Source organism: Dipteris shenzhenensis, chromosome 26, assembly GCF_047967505.1.
Source record: "Dipteris shenzhenensis isolate YYH24624 ecotype China chromosome 26, Dip_SZ_1.0, whole genome shotgun sequence".
NCBI classification, from domain to species: domain Eukaryota; kingdom Viridiplantae; phylum Streptophyta; class Polypodiopsida; order Gleicheniales; family Dipteridaceae; genus Dipteris; species Dipteris shenzhenensis.
The window spans coordinates 7,698,755-7,712,596 of NC_141621.1; the positions used below are offsets into that span (position 1 = coordinate 7,698,755).

General features: G+C 48.3%; 1 protein-coding gene across 3 annotated transcripts in view; it reads left to right on the forward strand.

The window, feature by feature from the left end:
• The window catches only part of LOC147884607 (peptidyl-prolyl cis-trans isomerase FKBP16-1, chloroplastic-like), a 53,349-nt gene that overhangs the window by 25,975 nt on the left and 13,532 nt on the right, over window positions 1-13,842 (forward strand). For all 3 annotated transcript variants that reach the window (XM_087397794.1, XM_087397795.1, XM_087397793.1), the window contains one exon: window positions 8,096-8,180. In XM_087397794.1, coding sequence (XP_087253920.1) covers window positions 8,096-8,180 — 85 coding nt within the window. The remainder of the gene's footprint in view (window positions 1-8,095; window positions 8,181-13,842) is intronic.

Genomic DNA, 13,842 nt, shown 5'->3' on the forward strand with positions numbered 1-13,842 from the left:
CCCTTTGACCCTCTCCAGGCTGGCCGAGAGCCATCCACATCTAGCGCGGTGTCATCTGCGAACTTAGAGTTAAGGAGCTCCTCCTACTATCTGATCGGAAGCCACATCCTTGTAATATTAAGAGTCTAGGAGTGCATAAAGTAACCTATGGCCTCTGCCACGAAAAGGAAAAGATAAGGGACCAGTAGGCAGCCCTGCCTCTCTGAGTGGGAGAGAGGGAAGGCCTAGCCTGTGTGGCCCCTGATAATCATCTCGCTGGAACTGCCAGCATAGAGAGCTGATACCCCTCTGATCCATCTCTCTGAGAAAGCAAGCCGTTGCATGGTCCCCTCCAAGAAGGACCACTCCACCCTGTCATATGGCTTCCTCAAAATGAGAAGAAGAACGACGAGCGGTTGCGCCTTCTCCTTGGCCTAGTCCACTACCTCCCAGAACGTGAAAATGTTATCCAGGATGCTACGCGCTTGGACACAAAACCAGTCTGCATCTCATGAACGATATCTGGGAGGTGGGGTCTCAGACGTAGACTCAAGACCTTAGCCAAGATCTTGTAAGCAGTGTCTAGAAGGGTAATCGGCCTCCACTGCGGAATGTCTGACCTGTTGCCCGCCTTTAGAAGTAGGCATAGCTAGCCTCCGCTCAAGCAATGTGGGAGTGATCCTGAGTCGAAGATCTCCTGGCAGGCTAGGCTGAAAGGGGTAGGAGATATGCTTCCAGAAGCATCGAAAAAAGGTCGGGTTAGGCCATCCTCGCCAGGGCACTTCTGGGTTGGAAGGGCCTGAAGGGCCTTCCACAGCTCCTCGTCCATGAAAGGAGCCTCTAACTGTCTGGTAGGGCCCGATGAAACTACCGAGGGGACCTGCTCCCAAACCGCCTCTTTAGCCAGAATGGTGGTGGGTGATACCTCCTCCGACTGCAAAAGTTGGTTGTAGAAGACTGTAGTCAGCTCAAGGATCTCGTGGGTCTGTGCGCATGTGTCCCTGTGGGTCTCAAAGCCGATAAAGTTAGGCTCCTGCGGACTGTGGTCTGGTGGCCTGAAAGAATTGTCGGGTCATCCTATCTCCCTGCTGGACCCACCTCGCTCAAGAAGAATGGTATGAGAACTCTGCTTTGTGAACCTCCAAATCTTTTAGCTCCAAGCATGCACACTCTAGGCGATCCCTAAGCCACTGGGATCTCGGATCTTGCTCCCTAAGTCTCTCGATAGATGCAAGGTCTCTGTGAAGGGCTCTCTCCTGCTCTTAAAGAGCCGCCCTCCGTTTGAGGGCCTGACTCTGGAGTTTCTGACTGCTGCGCTGAATCCTCTCAGCCACCCAAGCCGCCCAACCCTCCTTGGGATTGCTCTTGGGCTGTCTCCAGAGATTTGCTATCAACTATAGAACGTCCTTCTCCTGGAAAAGAACATTTGAAATACGAATCCCTTTTTGGGGGAGTCCGCGACGGGGCTGCTTTAAGTGCAGGACCGCTAGAGAATGGTCGGACATAGTGGTGCCTGCTAAAACACTAGTGGAGCCTCCACGTAGCAAAGCCCAATCCCTAGTCCATCCTGTTTCCGTTGACTGAAGGAGAAGCGCAGGCTGCCCGGGGTTTTAGAGAACTCAGGCTCTTGCTAGGGGTCCCTGTGATGGATCACAAAGATGAACTGCTCCCAAGTACTCCTCTCCCCTACGCATCTCTGCAAAAGGGGTTCCTCCCTTATTCTCTAGGAGCTCAAGATTATTGAAGTCCCCTCCAACAATCGATGAGTCCACCTCTAGGAGGCAAATTTTGAGCTGTTGCCAGAAAGCCGGCGGTGTTGTCTGCAAGTGGGTGTCTACACACTTAAGACACGAATATGAGTCTCTCCTACCTAAAGGCCCATCCACACTGCCTTGAATGAGGTCACCCTACACAAAAGGTTCTGGGGCTACCGCCTGGGATGCTGAGAGCTTCTGTCCACTGCTGGGGACCAAACCTTTGGGCCCCTCCTAGGGAGAAAACGATGATAGCGTGTGATGTCTGCTGCGGAGAACATGTGCTCTTGAATCAAGAGAAGGTCCACTTGTCCATCTACTAGAGCCCGCTGAAGTTCGTGACGGAGAATCAAGTATTGCGGCTGATTGCGCGCACGGTCATGAAGGCCATGCACATTCCAACCCACTATTGTCAAACTCATGGGGAAGGGGCGGCAGTGAACAAGGCTCGCCTATGCGTGGGAGCCATCTCTAAGAAACCTGACTTTAGCGACTTCGTCGGAGATTTGGAGGGAGAGTAATATGTCCGTGCATCGACGAACCAGAGTCGCCACTGGCTCAATCCCTACCTTGTGTGCCCAGTACCATATGAAGGAGACATCTATGCCGCAGAGGTCGGCGCACTGTCTGAGGGTCGAGTAGTTAGGTTGTGAGAGAATCGTCTGTGCTGGTAGGCGGATCAATGCTACATGTAGCTAGGCCTGACCTTGGCTTCGCTCAAGAGAAGCCAAGTTGGAAGTACCCCAAAACCTTCGTGAGCGAGCTAGAGGTCCATACCTTGAGGTCCCATCCACTCATCCATCATCTGGTAAATCTGGTGCTCCATCATCGCGTCGCAGAGCTTCAACTCCAAGGGCATGGGGAAGTCTCCAAATAGTTCCAAGGTCCCAACTGCCATAACTCTCGTGGTAACGGCCTCCCAGCACGCATGTGAAGGCTCACGGAGTCATCGACATGACCCCTCTTCTTGGAACTATGGGAAGAGGAGGTTGAGTCCTGGCAGCCTAGGGTGTTGACTTGTTGGTGAGGAGAGGTCAACGAAGGAGTCTTTGCCTTGCCCGTGCTCGTGGAAGCGGGGTCAACTGCAGCGCCTGGCGATGTGATCGAGGAAGAGGCTGCAATTAGCGGAGGGCAGGGGAGGGGGTTGGAGGGGAGGGGCGGGTAGTGAGGGTAATCACCGGGGAAAGAGGAGGCCGAGGCAGCGCGGGAGGGGGCTGCAAAGAAGAGGCTGGCGGGTCCACAGGAGGGGGAGAAGAAGGCTGTGTGGAGTCTGCTACTGTCCCTCGAGAAGGGTGCTGCAGTGAAGGCATCTGTGCCCTTTGAGGCTCCTCCTACAGGCTCAGAGGGGGAGGGCCCGAGAGGCCATGGGCACGTGTGCTCTGAGTGTCTGTGTCGTCGGCTCTGGCTACGGTGGGGGGTTCGGCGGTGGACGAGGAGTCTCTCCTCCGAAGGGGCTTGAGGGATGACCTGAGGTCGTTGTCTCCCTCTGCGAATCACGTGATACTTGTGGGTCTCCAATCAGATCTCCCTGTGAGTGCGTAGCTGTTTGTGCACGATATCGTTGATTATTTTTGGCCCACTTGCCCCTCTTCTTTGCCCCCACCTTAGTCCATCTACCGTCCAAATGTTCTACCCAGGGGGTTTACGACTCTGGCTGCTGTCTTTGAGACTCCTGCTGCGTCCGCCTAGGTGGCCTCTGAGTCCCCTCCCCTCTCATGTCGCTATGCTGTCCCTGTGGCTCTTGGGGGGGATGAGTCCGGTGCTGGCCACGTGTGCAATCATGAGCTAGGTGCCCCATTTGTCTACACCTCAAACAGTGGCCTGGTAAGCCTAAGACCTCTAGGCTCTGACGAAGAGTACCCCCCTCCAAAGTCTCCAAGAGAATCACATCTGGTAGGGTGTCCGGGCTCTCTACCACGAGTCTGAGTCGAGGAACCACATCATCTGTCACCATTGTCGCCTGTGACTCTGCTGGATGCTCCAAAACTGTGCCAAACGCTCGTCCAATGGAGGAAAGGATGGGCATGTATTCCCTTGGAAGTCTTGGGAATCGGGCGCCATTGGGAAGTGAGGAACATGGTGAGTCGAGTCCATGTGCTCCATCGTGAAGCCATGATACCAAGGGATGAGGTAGACCAAGTGGGTTCCCAGGAGGATAGGGCTACGCTCCACGAGAGTCATAGCGGTATCCGGGGAGCCTAGCTAGAGGAGGAAAACACCGCGTCCCTAGATAGTGACCTCTTGAATGTAGTGACCATCTGGTGACAGGCTAGCTTGGATCCAATCCTTGATATGTCTCCTCGAAGGGGTGAGGCCAACGATCCTGCCAAACACTGCCTTGTCCTGAAGAAGATTTATTGCGTGCTGTACTTGTTCCTCATCCGACGGTGAAAGAAGAACTTTGACAGCTGTGGGGATCAAGGGTGCTGCCATAGAGCCCCTTTGGCCAGACCAAAGGTCACCACCAAAGAATTAGATCACTGGGATAAGCAAAAGGTTGCACCGCCCGCTCAAAGGCGGGAAATCAAAGAAGGTAAAGAGAGAAGGAAGGAAAGAGCTCGTAAGGAAGGATCACGTCACTGCCTAGCTGAACCTTTGAATGAGAAGACCGGGAGGTGATTTAGTAGAGGAAGCTTCAAGGGGCCTCTTAGAGTTGCTTGCACAAGCAAGCACAAGCTCTTAGAAAGGGTAAGAAAGGAGTGTACAAAGAGCTGCTGATCCGTCGAGGCTCAACCTTCCACAATGATTTGAAGAGATTGGCGGGTGCTTCAAGAAATGCTAGCTACTAAGTGCTCATCAGTCCTAGTTCGGTGGCTGTGAATGGATAAGGCATTGGAGAAAGGGCTGCTTGAAATGTGACAGGATTGTTGGCTGGTTGACGATCGATGGCGAGCATGGACGCTGGCAGAGTTCCTAATGCGGGCTCAATGGCTCTCTTGGTAGATGGTCTGCTGCTCGTGGTGGCCACAGCCCATGAGCTGTGGTGATGGGCACACCTATCTTTGCAATGTCAGCGCAAGGGGCCGCGAGCACAACTCGCCCCGCTGAGAAGGATCATACGTACGCGTAGCAGCTCCACGCGCCCGACGGCGTGAGCAGTCTAGGAAGGAAGGTAGGGGGGGAGGGGAGACACAGGTGCAGCTCGTAGGGAGGCAGCGATGGCAGAACCCTTCTTTGCATTTCAGGCCTTTCTTGCTCTTTCCTCTACTTTGATTCTGTAGTTAGACTAGAAGCCCTATATGTAGGTGCCTATGAGGCAGTATACCTTAAAGGAGATGAGTGGATTAACTTTGAGAGACTACAAGTCTTGGTGCTATCTCGCATGATCTAGGGGAAGAGATGCACTTCACATGACATTGTCCTAGCTGAGTTCGTAGCGAAACCCCTTCACTTAGATGCCTTGTTCCAGGTCATTACATATCTAGACAGGTTCAGATGGTTGGGCTTGATAGACGCAGGTTAACAGAGACTTCCATAGCTGAGGGAGATGAGTTGTCCTAGTATGCACACGTCTCAAGATGGTTTTTGATCGCTGGGGATGTGTATTGATCATCTATTGCCATATCAATACTCACTAGATGCCCCCTTCTTGCACTTGACACAACAAGAGATTCATCATATCATTCGGGATGATCTATGACATGTATACATCCATAGGCCATGGGTGTCCCTTTGCGGTATATGATCATCATGAAACCTTGTTGGGATGTGACCAAGATGGCCTTCTATAGCAAGCATTTCCTCCATCTAAGCTAGTACCATTTCATCTAGGCACTAGGGTACCTATAGATTCATATTTTCCATGCAGTACGGATCACCATGGGCTAGCTCAGGCCTTTATCACGCTGACGTTAGATTTGAGACAGGATGTGTGGTTGCCAGTCACATGACATTGTGGAGATTTGAGAATTCTACACGGTTTGTGACACACATGGGATGGAGATAGAGTTGCATTTCTTGATGCATTGCCCTAGATAGTATGAGATCCGAGGGGACATCACTATCTCTTCACCCATGGATATATAGATACGGGGAGAGTCGTAGATCACCTAGACCATAGATGCGCTGCACTATTGGTATATGAGGTTACTTGATTCAGGTCCACACTCATGAGACTTTCCGTGGGATGTGATCTTACATAGCAAGACATCACATGCTTCTTCCTGGTAGGAGAAGAAATTGGTAGATGTGGTGATTGTGACCCTGGTTTCCAGATACGCCAAGGTAGCAAGAGACTAGACATAGGTCCTGTGAGCACTCGTCCCATCTGAGATACCACCATTGCTGCAACTCGATGTTAGACCACTTCATGATGCCCGCAAATACAACCTATTGAGAGGAGTTGAGGATCGCAAACAACAGATCTCGGACATTCAGAGAGACCTAGGGGACCCCAATCAAGCTAGATGGAGCTCAAACTACTCGTGATAGATGATAGTCTCATGTTGATTTTAGTTTTTTGGTCTCATAGACTTTTTTGGCCTTCTATAGATGTTAATAAACCTCTCTCTCTCTCTCTCTCTTTCTCTCTCTCTCTCTCATATATGTCTCCAATTTTTTATCTCATAGGAACTTTTGGCCTTTTGTAGACATTTATAAACCTTTCTTTCTTTCCTTTTCTGTCTCTATCATCTTAGTCTTGCTCCGCCTTGCCCAACCTCAGCTCAACCTTGCCCTTCCCTGCGCTAGACCTTGCTTAGTCTTGCTCAGCGTTGCTCAAGCATCTGTAGAAACTTGCTCTAACCCTACACTTAGACCGTTGTAAACCACAACTGCCCCCCTAAGCAAGGTCATCTATAGGGGCTCTACCATCTCTAGATTGGGCTTCATTAACCTAGAGCTAAATGTTAATTTAAAAAAAAGTTTGTTTTGGGGTGGGGAGGGGGGAAGAAGACTATAGGCACACATCAATCTATCCACAATGGAGACCCAGGCCAAATTCAAATCATTTTCTTTTATAGATGTTAATAAACCTCTCTCTCTCTCTCATATATGTTTCCAATTTTTTATCTAATAGGAACTTTTGGCCTTTTGTAGACATTAATAAACCTTTCTTTCTTTCCTTTTCATTCTCTCTCATCTTAGCCTTGGTCAGCCTTGCCCAACCTCAGCTCAACCTTGCCCTTCCCTGCGCTTGACCTTGCTCAATCCTGCTCAGCCTTGCTCAAGCGTCTGTAGAAACTTGCTCGACCCTACACTTATACCGTTTTAAACCCCAACTGGCCCCCTAAGGGAGGTCATCTATAGGGGCTTTACCATCTCTAGATTGGGCTTCAACCTAGAGCTAAATGTCAATTTTTAAAAAAGGTTGTTTTGGGGGGGGGGGGGAGGGGGGAAGAAGACTATAGGCACACATCAAACTATCCACAATGGAGACCTAGGCCAAATTCAAATCATTTTCTTCAACAATGAAGGTGTCAAGCCTGTCGATAGTTCGTGCAAGTTTACACAATTCGTATGAGCCTTTAAGACGCTCACCCATTCTTGAAATCATATATGTGCAGCGTGAGTCTATTTATATTCAAGAATACATATGAGGCATAGGTCCCCAATCATTAACTCCCATTATGCAGTTTGTCTCCCTCATTGCAAGGAGGGGGATAGAGAGAGAGCAGAGCTGATTGCCCCTTGATACCTCTATGGCTGGGGTCCGCATGGAAAACTAGCAAGCCAAGTAGTAAGAATGACTATGTGTGAAGAAGAAAGGGAAGAATGCTAACAAGGTAACTTGGGCTGGTCAAGATGTAATTTGAGATACCAAAGTACATGTTACAAGAGCAGTATTAGGGTTTGATGGATCATGAGATGCAGAGTTGTTATCTTTTTGTTCTTTAAGCTGATAGTTAGTAGCCTTGGAAGAAATATGTGCCATTGTATCTCACCACTAGAGGTGTTGTGGTTGGCATTTTGGGTTTTGATGGCTTTTGTGGATCCTCATCGATTATCTTGGACTTCCCATTTGATAGCTGGTCTTCTTCGGGCTCGGGGCCAGTTCTATAGAATCCCCTCATACTGCTCCATATCCAACTTTTTATATAGCTTGATTGTAGGATTTATAGGCAATGGAGTGTTTGATCCTGCAGCAAGGGTTGGCACCTCTTAAAACAGAATTCAAACGTGTAGCTCAAACAATGGTGAGCCGAATTGTTTTGGATTTCATCAAAACAGGTTTAGCTGTGTTGGCTGCAAAGTTCTATTTTCTTGATCTGAACCTTTTTCACTTGAATAGGGATTGCCGTAATCTTTAGTACAAATTAGCAAGGCGCTTTGATGTCATGTGGAGTTCAATAGCATGTCTGCATTTAATTTCTAGAGTCTGTCAAATCAATAAATCAAGGACTTATGATGGGCTTCCTATGCAGATTATATCTAGATTCATTGGGGTATGGGAAAGAAGGAAAGAACGATGTTGGTGATACTTTCACTTTTCAATATGGGGCTGGAATGGTAAGTTTTCTCTTCTTTGATGCTGAAACTGACAGAAATTCATTATTGTAGCACTGGGAAGGTTAGTAATAAGGAAAAATTGAAAGCTATCTTTATTCAATACTGCTCATTCTTTAGGATGTCAAAATATATGAACAGGACTTCATAATAAATAGACACTAGTCAAGTTTTATATAGAACGAAAATCAATAGATTCAGACTTGGTATATTGTAATGAGAAAATACTTATCATATCTTAGCACCTCCTTAGGGTCAAATACTATTGTCACTGGAGGCAAACTTGGTTTCATTCAATGACACAGGTTGTTGGGTTTAAGCTTCCAAGTGAGCAATGCTCTAAACCTGAATTTCTGCCTGCCTGCTTCATTTTGAGAGTTTAGCTCCTCCATTGCTCTTAGGCTCTCAATCCTTTGCTCAGTTCACAGATCAAATTCACAATCTATCACGGGGCAGGCACACACAATTTCCTCCCAACCAACCTCGGTGGTTGCAAGACCTCATAAAAAAATCAACAACGTGAAGGCTCAAGCTTGCAAATTCCACCAAGCCCCAAAATCCCTAGATGGATCTAGTATGCCACATGTCTACATTTGAGGGCCTCTCCTCAATGCATCATTTACCCCTCTATTGGGATAACATTGAAATCATTTGCCCCTTGGCACATTTAATGCATTTAGACCCCTTAGCCTTAAGGATTTGGATTTAGAGAGCTCCATCACCCTCTTCGCATGCAACCATGGGTCCCATCCATCAAGGACTCATACTAGGGATTGGATGCTTACTTGGTTCCAGGAAGATTTTTCTATCACCTTTTTCACTAGGATTTGACCCAATAGAGGAGCAAACGCGGGTCGCATCACTCTTTATTAGGTTTCTTGGTTTGCTGCCTTAGGTCTCCCACTGACTCGTCACCACGATCATAGCTTCTTTCATTTGGTCACTGAGATCCCTTCTCTCCTTGTTTTATGCTCTTCCATAGCAGAAGCTATCAGGTTGCCAGATTTTTGTCACCAGAGTTAGCGTCATCGTCACTTACCCTACCTTATCGGATGACCATATTATGCTCGAGTGTTTTGGCCGAGAGTTGAGGTTGTAGGTAGGCAGGATAGTGTCGGATTTTCAGGATCTTGGAGCACTTCGCTAAAGATTGCCAAGGAAGAAGAAAATGGCTAAGAAGCCTTCTAGTGCAGCCTTTTTTGGCACCTCCACCACGTTTGGAACCTGCTGCCACTGGTTGGGTTGCGGTTAGAGTTGGCATCTCCACTAGTTTCTACAGATTAGGAGGGCCCTTCTCCTATTCTTGACCCTCTCTCTCACTTTGTTTTGGTCCAGAGCCTAAGGTGGCACCTAGCTGTCCAGCCTCCTTGCAAAAAGTGCCATGATGGAAAAAATTTTCCATCGAATTTACCACGGTGGACTTAGCTCGATCTAACCTGTTGGTTTTCGACCAATTACCCACCTTTCTCTTGACAAACCCTCACCAAAACTCTGCACAATCTCCTAGGAAGAAGCTCTAATACCACTATTGGATATCAAGCACGATTCACTCCACACAACCCGTAGAAAATCCTACCTAAAGCATTACGTGAAGTGAAGAGGTGCGAAAATAACTAACACTGATAGGGACACAAAAAATACTTGTATAATTTGCATATAGACTCAGATTAAAACTTGATTGCTCTGCATCCTTACCAGGCTTGTTGCATCTTACAAAGACATGGAAATAACTACCAAAGACTCACTGCAAGACCACAAGACTCACGACTAGCTGCTACATCTCCTTAGCCAATGCTCAAAAGCCACCATCGACCCAACCCTAGTGACAACCAAGAGGCTGTAGTAAGCCAAAAGACTCTCATGAGCCAAAGAGCATGCACCGTTTGGAGAGACAAAGAGAAGCCGCTTCACAAAGCACTGTCTTCTAAATGTTGTAACCTCTTGCATCCTAAGCCAACCCTTGTGACAACAAAGAGTCACTCTAGCAACCTTGAATAATTCTCATGAGACAAAGAGAGCACAGCGCCTGGGAGAGACAAAGAGAAGCTGCTTCACAAAGCACCATCTTCTAAATGTCGTAACCTCTTGCATGGCCACTCAGCTAGTGGCAGCATCACCACACCCTCTCAAACCTTAGTAAAGCATAACACACACCGCTACAAAGGTTTACATAACAAACCAATAGATATTCAACATAGTGGACCTGTGGAGGTCCAGGTTTGGATCACAACCCCTACTCGCCCTTGCTGCCTTTCTGCTAAGGAGTCCATTCAGCATTGTTTATGGGATTGCAGAGTCGAGGCATGCGGAGTTAATCTAGAAGGGGATTGCTAGACTTTAGAGTACTTTTCTCCCCTTTTGTGGAGGAATATTGCTAATGTTAGCAAAGCATCGAGACAATGGGGAGATGATATGCCAATTTTTTCTATTAGAAACAGAGGGCATGCCTTAGTGGCAAACCAGGTTCTTCTTGCCACGACGTGGTATATTGACTCCTACTGGTGCTTTCATAGAGGATGTATTGGGCAGCTCCGATTGTTGGTTCGGAACTTCCTTTGGGCAAGATCGGACGGCACGCGGAATACTAGAGCCCGGGTCGCTTGGCAGGCGGTGATCATGCCACAGGCACTGGGAGGCTTGGGTATCATAGATCCAGAGATCCAAAGCAGAGCCCTTTTGGGCAAGTTGGTTGTTTGCGGTCTCATCCCAAGTGCAGAGCCTTAGAAGATCCTCTTACAGAGAGGGCTTCTCAGGAACACCCCACACCCCAGAGGGCAGTGGCAGCCTTCACACAGATGGATCTTCTTAGAGGCCCCCCTTACAGGGAAGGGTTCCCCCTTGATGCGGAGCCTTTACAGGGTGTGGTAGAGACTAGCAGGGGTCACATTCGTGCTCCGCCCAGATGCAGAGAGGAGTTCAAGCGTCAGCCCCTTATGTGGCACCCTGAGATCCGAGATCAAGAGGGATGTATGCTTGGACAGCGGACACACATTGGTTGAGCACAGTGGGGCAGCGGTCCGGCGGGTCTTTTGGCAGATGCAGTAGATTACCCATGGAGGCAGAGGCAGAGGCGAGGCTTGGCGCATTTGTGAGGGGCAAGGCGACGGATGAGAGAGATTGACCTAGCCATCCCTGAGTCTAGGTGGGAGGGACTTCACGTTTGAAGAGACAGCATTTGGTTGGGGCAATTTTCTCGGACTGGTGCCGCTTTGAGGATGATGATGTAGTAAGGCAGCACGCACCTTGGCTTCTACTGCGTAGGTCCTGGAGGCCTACTGAATCGGCTCACTGTGAGAGACCCTGAGATGGATGGGAGTCTTGATGGGATTCACTGTGAGAGACCCTGAGATGGATGGGAGCCTTGATGGGATTCACTGGCAGATGATCAGGCGTGCTTGATTCTGCAAGGCTTGGCCTTCAGGAGTCGTCTTCTACATCTTCACTCCGCGAGCGATTCGCTAGTTGTATACTCCCCCCACTTGGCTGTTAGCCCCAGTACCAGAGATCCCCTAGGCAGTGAGCTGGGTTTCTTTGGAACAGGCCGTTTTTTCTTTCAGCCTTTTCCTAGTTTTTTTTTTCCATACTTAGCACCTTTGGGGCTGCTGTTTGACAAAACATGTGTGCCTCAGGATCTATGGAGCACTCTAAGGTGGATGGAACCTATGTGGAAACATGATGAAGAGAGTGCTCATGACATGATCTCAAGTCAATTAGGTTCCAAGATAGATTAGCTTGGACTCATAAAGAGAATCTTGAGATAGTGCAAAGTGCTTGATTGATATTACTTCAAATGAACCTCCCTTTTATAGGTGAGGGTACTTACATCCATTTTGCTTGCTCACATGTGGGATATCTCCTCCATACCATGTGGCAGCTTATCCTTTGCTCATACCTTTGCTCTACAAGTGCTCATGGCACCACAACTCTCAACACCTCCCCTTGGTGCCATAATCCTTTGGCTACTGCAAGGTGGTCAGATGTGAGTTACATTCCATCACCTCCCCTTAGTGCATGCATTGCTACTTAAGGTGGTCAAGTGTGGTTTTTACATGTCAATACCTCCCCTGGGTGCTTTCATAGCTACTCTCAGGTGGTCAGGCTTGATTACAAAATATAGGCAAGGTTGGCAAGGTTTTTGCTTTTCAATGCTTCATGTCGATGGCGTTTGCTTCTTCTCTTGACGTAGCTTGATGCATGATGCTTTGTTCTTCCATGTGCCTTAATGCTTTATGTGTGGATGCCATGTTTTGTGCTATGGTCATCTCATGCACTTGTGCTTTTGGCTTGCTTTTTACATCGATGTTTGCATTCATGCTTTGCTTTTCCAATTGTTGCAAAGGTCTTACCAATTGATTTCTTTCAATATTGGCAGTGTCTAATTGCATACAATGATTTTGATCTGACAGGCGTGTAGAGCTCGAAAAGACGATCACTTTTCCTTTTTAGAGCATGTCCAAATTCTTCCTGGATTGCAAGTTATGGCTTGTTGAAGCTTTTGTGAAGAAGAGGGCCTTTGATGATGTGGCACAGGGATTCACATGCTGAATTCCATACTGTGCTTAGCAAGAGGCTGTGTGCTTAGAAGGCACTGTGCCATGTGGCAACCTTTAGACCCACTTGGTTAACCCAAGGTTTACACAAATCTTACCATGGTTCAGCTAACCCAAGTAGTTGAACCTAACCACAGTTAGCTTTGACACCTTATCTGCCACGTGGCTTAAGGTTACACCTTAAAAAAACTTTGAGGCTGCAGAGAATTTGCAGCGACGACGGCGATGCGGTGGCGACGATGAAGATAGCTCGTTGGAGAGGCATTTGCAAGAAGTTCATTTTGCTGTAGATATTGAAGCTCTTTGGAGCTTTCATTGCAGGTCATTGCTCGTCGTCTAGAGCTGACTGCGGAAAAGCAGAAGTTGCAGCTCATGGGTGTCGTGCTTTTGGTAGACGCTGCTGCGTTGGAGAGTCCTGCGCTTTGTAGGAGCTGTGGAGCTGGCGTGGCTTGTGGTCATCAATGGAGCTATCAGTAGTCGTTGAAGTACCGTGGAGCGATGCCAAAGCCGGTTGTTTCTCTGTGTTTGTTGGAATGGAGGAGTCGCCTACTGTGTGGATGTCAAGCCCGGGGCTCCGTGTGCTCCTTCGATGGGCCTGTGCTAAGTCCTCACAGCTTCTGAGGACTGCTGAGGAGACAAGGGCTCATTGGAGGTTGCTGGCTGTCAAGAGCCGCTCTTGCTGCTTCATAGTTGTAGTTGGCGGTGCTCGATCAGGTTGCAAAAGCTAGGAGATTGCGTCAATGGAAAGTCAAAGCTTTGGGCTGTTGTTTCTTGAGGCTTGGAGGTGTCATTATAGGAGGCGAGGCTGTCTGCAGTCCGGGGATGAAGGGCGTTGAAACTATATTGGAGGTCGAATGCTGTTGTGCTGCTGCCGCCTTGCCGTCGAGGTAGCCTTTGAAGAATACTTGATAGGATTTAGAGACTCAAAGTTCTCCATAGAACAAGGAACTTGGACTCAGATCTCTCTACGTATCTTTTGGAACTCTATGTCTCACCCGTTTCACTCAAGAGTAGAACTAGGTCTCTCAATTCAATTCAAACCTTTTTGAATACTTTTTCTTGAAGAAGAAGAAGAATAGACGGAAAAACCTCTCTTTCTCTCTCTCTCAAACACC